This window comes from Caenorhabditis briggsae (genome assembly GCF_000004555.2).
Source record: "Caenorhabditis briggsae complete genome, chrIV, whole genome shotgun sequence".
NCBI lineage: Eukaryota > Metazoa > Nematoda > Chromadorea > Rhabditida > Rhabditidae > Caenorhabditis > Caenorhabditis briggsae.
The window spans coordinates 2964667-2975909 of NC_013487.2; the positions used below are offsets into that span (position 1 = coordinate 2964667).

The following is an 11243-nucleotide window of genomic DNA, read 5'->3' on the forward strand; positions in this document are numbered from 1 at the left end:
CTGACACTGAGCGAGACGTTTTTTTCCAGCCAACACACTCCACATATTATCAGTCAGTATTGATAGCAAAAAGTATTAACTATACAATTTGCAATGAAGAAGATGAAACTTCGATTCGTGTTGTGTTTTGTGATGTTGATGATGATCGTTGGATGTGAAGCGTTTATTGATCCTGACATAAATCCTCCAGGCTATGTACCGGAAAGGATTCGCCCACTAGACGAAATAGAGAACCAAAATCGACTGGAAAAATGTAGTATTCCACCGCCGTAAGTTTGGTGTCTCTCAAAGCATCAAAAAGGCAGTAGGAAGTCGTTATTAGCGAATTTTGGGTCCCTTGACTTTGACCCAATTTATCTCGATTCCTGTAAGAGGTATCAAAAAGTGGTCAACTGACAGAATGTTTATTATATCGTGAGCTACATGTTGTCAACTGACCCTTTTTTGATATCACTCACATTTGAAGAGATATATGAGCTCAAACATGTGGGCCCACTTGGTGACGCTGTCTGCGCCAACACCTGACATCTTTGACCAGCTTTATATAAGTCCCTGTGAGAGATAGTAAAAAGTTGTCAGTTAGCAAAACGTTTATCTGAATATGAACTACATTTTATTAGTAAAACACTTTTTGATGTCTGTCATAAAAAGGAAGATGAAGGGGTCAAAGTCAGGGGACCTTCCATTTGTCACTTTGTTTTTGTATCTCGCTACCTTCATACTTTTAGTCTCTCTAAAAAGTACGTTCGCAACGACACTTGGTGGATCGGTCGTCTTACTTTTGGCGGAAAAAAATCTGGAAATTATCGATTTGAGGCAGCATTGATATCCACAAGACATGCTATTATATCGTCCGAAATCGTAGAAGTGTACCCAAAGCACTTAATAACAGTGCGGAAAGACATTGGAGTTGGCTGTTCCTCTGAGTAATTTTATTTGAAAATTAAAAGTATTTCATTCTTTTTACAGAGCACCAGAGCTGTTGGAATTTTCCAACGGAAAGGATCAAGATCCGTGGTTGATTTTCACAAAGAGAAATGGCACAGAGCAAAGATCCCAATGGAGAAAAGCGTTTTATTATGGGAGATGTACGACAAACAAAACCGATGGAATTATCATTGTAGAGTTTGAGAAAGATATTGATATTCCATATGTCTGTATTCCAGGTATTTTAGAAAATTTCGGAAGTTAAAATTTTTAAAATATTTTAGACTACAACTATTATGATTCCATTGACAAAACGGAATCAGTTTTTTCGGTGAAAACTCTCTCAAAGAAATCTCCCATCACAAAGGACAAATATGAGTATGAGGCACAAGACGGAATGGTATGCCACTTATTTAGAAAAAATCTCGAAAATTTTTCAGATTAAACGCTGTGATGATAGATTCTGCTGGTCTCCAGTCAATCAAACACAGGACTACAATAAATTCCATAACGATAAGGGAGTCAGTATGCCATTTTTGACCAAAGATGAAAGACCATTACTGTTTGGCTTTGGTTTCAAAGTTATCAAAAAGCCGAGAAGCTTCGCGGTCACTGATTTGGCTGATTTCCTCGAAGGGCTCTGTGAGTACGTCGGTGTATGTCCAGAGTGAGTTCTAGTTTTTAGCCTTTTTAAAAGTGCATTTGAACGCTTGTAAAAAACATAAAGAGTATGGAAATCTAATTTTTGCCACTTTTACCCACTAAAAATCATCTAAAAATCATTTTGGGAATCTAAAATTTTTCACCAAAAATCTTCGAAAAAAATTCCTGAAAAAAATTTTTGTAGAAGGAAGTTATAGGCCAAAATTACAGGAATCGTGAACGAATCACTCCAACTGCAACTGCAACAATAACAACAACTGCAAGGACTGCAAGAACTACACCGCGTCCTGTACCAACAACTACTGACTACGTTCCTGAATTTTTGTTTGATGAGGAGGCTCGGGATTTTGAAGAACCGTATTTCAAAAGAAATCGGACCAGAAAAGGAGGAACGAAGAGAGAATGGAAGATTACTGTAGTTTTTATGATCTCTCTTGTCTTGTTGGTCTTGGAATAAAAGAGATTACTGTTTCGTCTTTTTTTTTTAAGTTTTAAGGGCAAAGAGAAAGCGGCAGCCCGATTGCATTCATAAGGGTGAGAACGACAGCTGTACGCAGAGTGACATTAAAGGGGGACTCCGACCAAAAATTTTTATTGCATTAAAATATGTTAAAAGTTATCTATTTTCCGAATATTATTGCGAAAAAATTCAAAAAAAATCCGGAATTCCCAAAAAACGCCGTTGAAAGAAAATTCAAAAAAATGTGCCGCCGGGGGACGAGGATTTTCAGTGAGAAACCTAGGCCACGGCAGCGGGCGCCTTTCCTACGTGGCAATTTTTCCGGATTTTTTTCATTTCATGTCCGGCAGGTAAAAAACGTAAAAAACCACTGTCGGCGACTTGAAAAAAAAACTGTCAGGTGCCGTGGCCTAGGTTTCTCACTGAAAATCCTCGTCCCCCGGCGGCACCTTTTTTTGAATTTTCTTCCTTTTCAACGCCGTTTTTCGGGGATTTCGGATTTTTTTAAAATTTTTTCGCAATAATATTCGGATTAGATAACTTTTAACACATTTTAATGCAATAAAAATTTTTGGTCGGAGTCCCCCTTTAAGCGTTGTACACCGTCACGGTAGAATGCATACCCTAACTCCAAAACACCTCCGAAAAATCTCCTGTCCCCCCACCTTTAAATAAACCGTGAACTTGACCTAAATTGATTCAACTGACACTGGGTGAGGCGCTTTGTCTAGCCAACGCACTCCAAATAGTTCAGTCAGTATTGATAGCAAAAAGTATTAACTATACAATTTGCAATGAAGAAGATGAAACTTCGATTCTTATTGTGTTTTGTGCTGGTGATGATGATCGTTGGATGTGATGGCCAAGTAGTGAAAACGATTAGCAGATTGAACGAAAAAGAGAACCAAAATCGACTGGAAAAATGTAGTACTCCACCGCCGTAAGTTTGGCTTGTAGGAAGATGAGCTTGCAGCTCATTTAACAGCGAAATTTGGATCCCTTATTTTGACCCAATTTATCTCGATCCTTGTGAGAAGTATCAAAAAGTGATCAACTAAAAAAACCTTTAGCATACTGCGAAACCTATATTAAAAGGGCTCCTTTAATAGAACGGTCTCCATTCAAAATGTGATGTTTGAAATTGAAAATTTTCTCGGAATTCCTCAATTTCCCAGAAAATTTTAAATCTCCCTTATTTTTATATCATTGTAATTAATAGATTTTTATAACATTCAAACGGGAGTTCGTCGAACTCTCCGATGAAAAATTTCAAAAATGTTAAAATAGAAGAACCTGCTCTAATTGAAGGGCCGCTGTAATAGAAGGGCCCTCCGAAGGTAAAAATAGAAGGGCCGGCCCTTCTGATACAGTTTTTACCGTAACCTAATAAACATTTTATCAGTTGACCACTTTTTCATATCTGTCACAGAAAACGAGATAAAGTGGGTAAAAGTGACGGTTAGTGAACGGTATGGAACGAATTTCTGTTACAAGAGAAGTGTTTGTTTTCAGAAAAGCGTTGAGAATTTTCTCAAACTTTTGTGATTGGTACTTTTAGACACGCTGATTACAGAACTGAAATCAGTTTTTCAACCCCGGCCCTGTGAAAAAAGTTATGAGCACTGAAAGTGATTTCAGTGCTAATTTCTCACTTTTAGAGTAAATTTTTGAAGGGATTAATAACAGCTTTTCGGGATTTTTCGAATGTTAATCGTACTTTTTATGTTGTTCTATAATCTGAGAAAGTTTCCTCATTTTTCAAAAAAAATTGTTTGTTGAAAAAATGTCGCTATGTGGTACCTCCTTTGGAATTTTTTCAAATTTTCGCAAAATTTTAAAATGTGCTAAAATGAAGCCTGAACGTAGAGAAACGATAAAATGAGTTTTTTCGCAAGATTTCGTAGCCCATATTCCTCTAGAAATCACAAAAAAGCAATTTCTGTTCAAACTTCAATGGGTCGTAACTCTTTGATAAATCTCTAGAAGCACTCAAAACTTGTAAAAACATAGATTTACATAATTACTCATTTATTTATTTTTTCCAACCGCAAAATAAACCTGTTTAGGGTATATTATTGACTAACACTACGCCTAGGGAAGACTTTCTAGTGTTGCTTCCAGAAATTTTTTCGAATTATGTCAAAAAGTATTATTATTTCTAAAAATATTAAAATTGAAATGAAAAATTTTTTCAAAAAAATAACTATTTAAAATTTTGAGACTTCCAGAGGGAACCAGATAAAAAACAAAAAATATTCAGGACAGGGGGATTGAACCTAACCCTAGTCAGGTACCTCCGTCCCTCTTCCCCACTACACCACTTCCGCTGCTTGGTGGATCGGTCGTCTTACTTTTGGAAATAACGATAAAGGAAATTTTCGATACGAAGCGGCACTGATATCTCCAAGACATGCTATTATATCGTCCGAAATCGTAAAAGAGTACCCAAAGCACTTAATAACAGTGCCAGGAAGAGGAGTTGACTGTTCCGTCAGATAATTTTGTTTGAAAATTCAAAGTGTTTTATTTGTTACAGATCACCGGACATGATGGATTTTTTCAACGGTAATCTTCAACCGTGGTTGATTTTCACAAAGAGCAATGGCGAAAGGCAAAGTTTCACATGGGATAAGGCGCTGTATTATGAAAGGTGTACGGAAGACAAAACCGATGGAATTATCATTGTAGAGTTTGAGAAAGATATTGATATTCCATATGTCTGTATTCCAGGTATTTTAGAAAATTTCGGAAGTTAAAATTTTTAAAATATTTTAGACTACAACTATTATGATTCCATTGACAAAACGGAATCAGTTTTTTCGGTGAAAACTCTCTCAAAGAAATCTCCCATCACAAAGGACAAATATGAGTATGAGGCTCAAGACGGACATATTGAGCGCTGTGATAATAGATTCTGCTGGTCCCCAGACAATCAAACACAGGACTACAAGAAATTCCAGAACAGGAACCAAGTCAGTATGCCATTTCTGACCAAAGACGCAAGGCCAATACTGTTTGGATTTGGTTTCAAGTGTATGTGTATTCCAAATGACACAAAAAATGTCATAGATTGGTATTCAGCTATCAGTGATAAGGAAAACAAGTTCGCGGTCACTGATTTGGATGATTTTCTTATAGGACTTTGTGACTATGTCCGTGTATGTCCAGGGTGAGTTATATTGGCTTGTCCATAACTTCTTTCGATTTAATTTTTCGGACCAAATCAATTGGATGTAATAGAAATTCAAAATTTCTACAAAGTTTTCCAAATTTTTCGATTTTTCCTAATATTGGACTTGGCGAATTTTCTAGTTTTTGCAATCTCAGTATTTTCCAAGGATTCGATTCTTTTCCGATTTTCCGATTTTTTGAAATTTTTCGAAATTTGAATTTTTTTGATATTTTTTGCAAATTTCCAAATTTCCGATTTTTGCATTTTTTCGATTTTCGCAAAAATTTTGGGATCTATTGGCCAATCCATGCATTTTCTCAGATTTCTCAGACAAAATAGGATTTTCAAAGTACCACAAAATACTACTAATTCAAATTGAGCCTTCTTTTCAGAAAACCGACTAAACCTGGAATCCCCACAACAACAACTGCAAGAACTACACCGCGTCCTGAACCATCAACTGACTACGTTCCTGAATTTTTGTTTGATGAGGAGGCTCGGGATTTCGAAGAACCGTATTTCAAAAGAAATCGGACCAGAAAAGGAGGAACGAAGAGAGAATGGAAGATTACTGTAGTTTTTATGATCTCTCTTGTCTTGTTGGTCTTGGAATAAAAGAGATTACTGTTTCGTCTAGTTTTTTTAGTTTCAATACTTTTTGGAGTCATTAATCATGTAAATAATACGAACGATCGGGTCATAAACTTGCTTTCAATTCAATATACGTCTTTCAAAACCTGTGATAGCCTCTATAGCGTAGGCTCACAAGTCTGAGCTCTTATATCTCGATTCCTGTAAGAGATATCAAAAGGTGGTCAACTGATAAAATGTTTGCAATTCTATGATAAAAATGTTCTCAGTTGACCACTTTTGATATCGTTCATAGGAGACGAGATAAATTGGGTCCAAGTTGACACTGAGTCGGTGGCATAGGTGGCGCTACAAAGGGTTCACAAGTTTGGGATTATATATCTCATTTCCTATAAGAGGTACCAAAAAGATGTAAACTAATAAAATATAGATGATATTATGGTAAACGTTTTGTCAATTGATTACTTTTTGATACCTCCTACGGAAAACGAGATAAATTTTGTCAAAGTTCTTGGTCAGCGACGCAACAAGCCCCACCAAGCGGGCCCACAAGTTTGAGCTCACATATCTCATTTTTTGTAAAAGATATCAAAAAGTAGTCGACTGATAAAAATTAGCTTATATTATGATGAATATTTTATTAGTTTTTCACTTTTTGATATTTTTCATAGCAACCAAGATAAACTGGGTCAAAGCTAGAAGCTCGACTGGTAGCAAATGGTGGTTTTCAAATTGCTTTATTTAAAAAAAAAAAAGAACACTTGGACAAAATTCCAAGTAGAAAATAAATGAGATTCAGGGACAACGAGGGAGTGTGTGGAGAATTGTAAAAAGACCAGACGAGAAAATTCCAGGATCAGATTGCTCCAGAACCTTCCAGATCATTAATGTCCACGTGGAAGTGGACGAGATCCGTGCGAGCGTAGAACTCCTCGTCGGTGCCATAGGGTTGGGTGGTGGAGGCGGGGCCTAGAGGGGATAGGGTAGACGATCTTTGGGTTCCAGAAGATCCAGAAGATCCAGAGGCTACAGTATCCCCGAATGGCCCAGGAGCAGATGCCATGGTGGTGGAGGTGGCCATCACTTGTCGCTTCTGTCTTTCAGGCTAAAAATAGAAAATATAGGAAAGTGAAGTTTAGGCAAGTGCGTTCTACTGGACCTTCAGTTAATTAGGTTAATAGGGGTTAAGAAAGAGCGCTCCACTCACCATATTAGTACTAGATGTCATTGGTACAGTAGTAGAAGATCCCATGACTCCACTAGAAGACGTAGAGGAGTTCCTTGAAGAGGCTAGATATCCGGGTAGAGCAAGATTGATAGCTGACTTCAAACTCTGAGCCATTTGACTGTTCACATCGGTGGCTGAAAAATGTAAAAATTCTAATTTCAAATTCTAAAAGTCACTTACCATTATCAATGGCTCCCATTCCCTCCAGCGAGTTGTTAGAATAGGTTAACGTAAAATTATGAAGATATTGAATATTGTCGTAGTTGGGACCAGCCACTGGCATAGCTTGTGAGCCAGCGATCGCTAGAAAAATGAGTCCCAACATGATTCGATTAATCGTTGTGATGTTTCCTTCTATCTTTCGGGGGCCTTTATATAGGCGGGGATGTGAACTCGTACTTTTTTGTTTGTCTCACCTAGGGAATGTATGTGTGTGCCAACTTGTAAGTACTACACACCCCTTTCGAGGGTGAGCAAAAACCCGATGTCAACAAATGTTGCCCCAATGGATGGTAGCAGACGGAAGCACAAAGTTTGGGAACTTCTTTTTAGAGTACGCTCAATAAGATCACATGGGCTGGGATGTATCCTAGACCAAAAAGCAGTTGAATACTATTCTAGATACAACAGACAAAAGAAAAAAATCCAAGCTCGGGTTTGAACCAATGTGTTGTCGCACCGAAACGGCGCGCTTTTCCGGCTGCGCCCACAGGTGATTCGCGCAGCGTCTATAATAGGTGAAATATTGTTCGCGGAAAGTGGCCATGGGTACATCGGAACATGCCTGCCGCAGGCCATTTACAAACCAATCGCGAACGCGCCACCGCAAACGACCAATATTCGCCCTATCGCGAGCAAATCTCCTACAATTGGCTTGTCGCGAGAGCAATAATTGGCATATATTATTTCGAATCTGGAAGCTAGCAGCTGCTAAAAATTGTTTATTACACAGAAAAAACAATGAAAAGCGAAAAAACAATTAATTAAGTTATATTATTCTCTTCCGCTGTTGTCGTACTGGCTGAAACGGCATCGGAGCTTCTCGTTTTGTCCATTTTTGCCTCAGTCGATGACGATGAGCAGAAGATGATGTTGATTGTAGTTTCGAAGTAACTGAAATGAATTATCTAGATTTTAAGCTCACAATTCTTTTTGTACTATACCTCTGACACAAGTTATCGACTGGACATTTTTTTCGAAATCCGCGAACTCAACACTTCCGTCTGAAATCAACTTTTTTCTCTGATATTCGTTTTCAAATTTACCCACTGTTCCAGAACTTTTTCCTTCCTCATTCTCAGTTGCATTTTTCCGGAGTGCCCAGTCGACATACAGGAAAATTGAGATTTTCTGGCACCCTGTAAAAATTAGATTAAAAATCTGGACGCTTCTTACCTTTTGAAAGTACAGAAGCAATGCTTCTTCCAGAGTTTTTCGAAATTTCGGCTTCTTGCTTCCGACTTTTGTCTTCCGGCCATTTTCTCTATTTTTCTGCAAACATAACGATACATTCATGGTTGCACAATATTCTAGTATAGTATTATATGTTAATTAATAGATTCCGAACAAAAACTGCGTAGAAAACGACGAAAAAAAGAAGTAAAGTATCCAAAATAAGAAAAAGAAGTCCGGAAAATAAAAAACAAGAATTTCTTCGCGATTGTTCAATTGTGGACCTTTTATAGGGCCAGTTAGTAAGATACGCATTTTGCTCGCGATACGCATTTTGCTCATCTTCCCGCTTCAAAACGCGCGCGCTGCCGTTTGCGCCACAGCCTCAACACTCGCATTGCCTCCGGAAGAAGGTGATAAACCTTGCCGCGTCGCGCGCTGCTCAGCTTCTGTAGCCAAAATCTACGTGGAATTTGTCATCACACATATCCCAACCATTTTTTTTCTAGCTTCTGACGTACCGCCGTTCAAATAAAAAACGTACAAATAATAGAGAGGCTCAGTCAACACATGAATTTTGCCACCAGCAAAAAAAATTGTAAAATTCTGAGTTTTGGTCTTCTAATACAAATTTTAGCGGGAATTTTGAAAAAAAAAAGGTTTCTTTTCGTCCATTAGCGAATTTGCGGGGGCGAAAAAAAGGTGTCAAACAGGAATCTTTGAATTTCAAACAAGCCCTTCGGTGTGTGTGCTCTTTGTTTGCAAGAATTTGTATCCAGATTTTTTTTCTATTTTTTCTTTTCTTGTCAAACACAAATTTTTATTTTACACAATGTGTGAACTCGGTCATTGGCCTCCTTGTGCCATCAAGGAGAGAGTAAATATACCCATGGGTGGTATTTTATATTAGATGATCAGAGATTTCTTCTAATTGAAATTTTAAATTTAGGTTTTTTAGTTGTTTATTTTTCCAAAGTCCACATTTTTGGGTCATGCTATACTTAGAATTTCAAATTTTCGAATTTTTCAACGCGCGAATTTTAAATTTTCCAACAAACGAGCCATCATGAACACTGCCGAGATCAAGAGAGAATTGTGATTCGAGGAGAAGGATTTTGGTATTTTTAGGCTTTTTTCAGCTTCAGAAATTGACTTTACAGGCTTGCTCATCTATTCTTCGTGGTTCCATTCATTATTCTCAACGTGCAGTATGTGTTGGCCATTATGCGTCGGCGCCGGCTTCAGAAGCAGTTTCGAGCGGTTCTTCAAGGTGGTGCTGGTACCGGGAACAGTTTCAAATCGGAGAAGAAAAGTGAAAAAACTGCTAAATCATAACTTTAATAAAAAAATTTTATTTTTTCGTTTTTTTCTCATAAAATGCTGGATTTTTTCGATATTTTTTTATTAAAAATGAATTTTTACACTATTTTCAGCATATTTTCAGCGATTTAATCCAAAATTCAACGAATTTCCCTATATTTTCCCCCAAAACCGCTCTCAAATGTGGGCGGCGCCACGCTGCCGCTAAACAACGCGCACTACGACACTCCGCTCTCCCGCTTGGGTCTCGCCACGATCGGCATGCGCCTTTAAAGTATGCAAGAGAGAAAAGTCTCTCTCCTAAAATTTTTTCGAGTTTTTTCAGCTGGATTTTGGTGCTTTTTGCCAAATTTTTGCAATTTTTTCTGAAATTTTGTTCGAAATTGCAGTTCTAATCGTTTTTCTTGCAGGGTACATCTTCCTACTCATTAGTCATGGTGAGTTTTTCAAATTTCTTTGGTGGAATTTTGAAAATTAACTATTTCAACTTTTTAGGGTATTGATATCAGCCACAAGCATGATCGCGTCGCCCGCAGAACGGCCCCAAAGAGTGAGAACCCGTATCTCCGCCTTCTGTCCAAGGTAAATTATTGATTTTTGCTCGTCAGAAGCCAACAAAATATTCGAATTTTCCAGCTCTACGCTTTCCTCGCTAGACGCACTGGAGAGAAGTTCAACGCCATCGTCTTGAAGAGACTCCGTATGTCTCGCCGCAACCGTCAGCCACTCTCCCTCGCCAAGGTTGCTCGCGTCGTCAAGCAGGCCGGAAACGAGAAGAAGACCGTTGTTACCCTCTCCACCGTCACCGATGATGCCCGTCTCTACGAGGTTCCAAAGATCTCTGTAAGTTTTTTCTTCTCTGAAATTTCTGCAGTTTACAAAGATGAAAGATAGAAAAAATCTAAATATCTCCATTTCCTAGCTCTGATTGCTCATAAAAAGCTATCGAATCAATATCTAATTTTCACTTTTGTTTCAGCTCGCCGCTCTCCACGTCACCGAGGGAGCTCGCGCCAGAATCCTTGCCGCCGGAGGAGAAATCATCACCCTTGACCAACTTGCCCTCAGATCACCAAAGGGAGAGAACACCGTCTTCCTCCAGGTAACTATTTCTCATCAAACTGGTGGAGGATCAGGATTGCCAAACCTTGAAGCTAAGCTCGTATTGCTCCCCACCCCAAATATCCAATCCCTCGTCATATCCACCCAATTCCCAAAACCATTTGGCGGAAATTGCAAAGTAGCCGCCAGCCATAACTGGGGAATCGAACGGTTTTGTAGGGTTCTCTCGGTCCTTTTTGGTTAAAGGCAGACGCTTATAGTTGAAGGCCCAATCGAAGGATCCTCTGGCTCCTTCGTCTTGTGGGCGGATCTCATAGGTTTCACAGTCTATGACATCCACGAATGGGCAGACTACAGTACGATAATCGTCAGCTATTGGGTCCAGGAGGGGCGGGAGCCAGTTGTAATTGCATTCTGAGTGGGCGTCG

General features: G+C 38.6%; 4 protein-coding genes across 4 annotated transcripts in view; 2 read left to right on the forward strand and 2 right to left on the reverse strand.

Moving 5' to 3' along the window:
- Window positions 1–102: 102 nt before the first annotated feature.
- Window positions 103–5837, forward strand: CBG26553 (the record flags this gene model as incomplete). The annotated part of the gene is made up of 8 exons (XM_045244941.1): window positions 103–269; window positions 970–1166; window positions 1212–1327; window positions 1368–1594; window positions 1801–2031; window positions 4587–4780; window positions 4826–5219; window positions 5615–5837. The coding sequence occupies 8 exons, from the start codon at window positions 103–105 to the stop codon at window positions 5835–5837; spliced, it is 1749 nt and encodes a 582-aa protein (XP_045100508.1).
- Window positions 5838–6669: 832 nt separating this feature from the next.
- CBG22370 lies at window positions 6670–7324 on the reverse strand (the record flags this gene model as incomplete). Its single annotated transcript, XM_002647148.2, has 3 exons — window positions 6670–6918; window positions 7021–7175; window positions 7222–7324. The coding sequence occupies 3 exons, from the start codon at window positions 7322–7324 to the stop codon at window positions 6670–6672; spliced, it is 507 nt and encodes a 168-aa protein (XP_002647194.2).
- Window positions 7325–8024: 700 nt separating this feature from the next.
- CBG22371 lies at window positions 8025–8556 on the reverse strand (the record flags this gene model as incomplete). Its single annotated transcript, XM_002647149.1, has 3 exons — window positions 8025–8154; window positions 8311–8399; window positions 8437–8556. The coding sequence occupies 3 exons, from the start codon at window positions 8554–8556 to the stop codon at window positions 8025–8027; spliced, it is 339 nt and encodes a 112-aa protein (XP_002647195.1).
- Window positions 8557–10187: 1631 nt separating this feature from the next.
- Window positions 10188–11243, forward strand: part of Cbr-rpl-18 — a gene marked incomplete at both ends in the record, with an annotated part of 2912 nt that continues 1856 nt past the window's right edge. Inside the window, 4 exons of the mRNA XM_002647150.1 lie at window positions 10188–10190; window positions 10249–10335; window positions 10390–10596; window positions 10733–10855. Of these exons, the coding sequence (XP_002647196.1) occupies window positions 10188–10190; window positions 10249–10335; window positions 10390–10596; window positions 10733–10855 (420 nt within the window). The remainder of the gene's footprint in view (window positions 10191–10248; window positions 10336–10389; window positions 10597–10732; window positions 10856–11243) is intronic.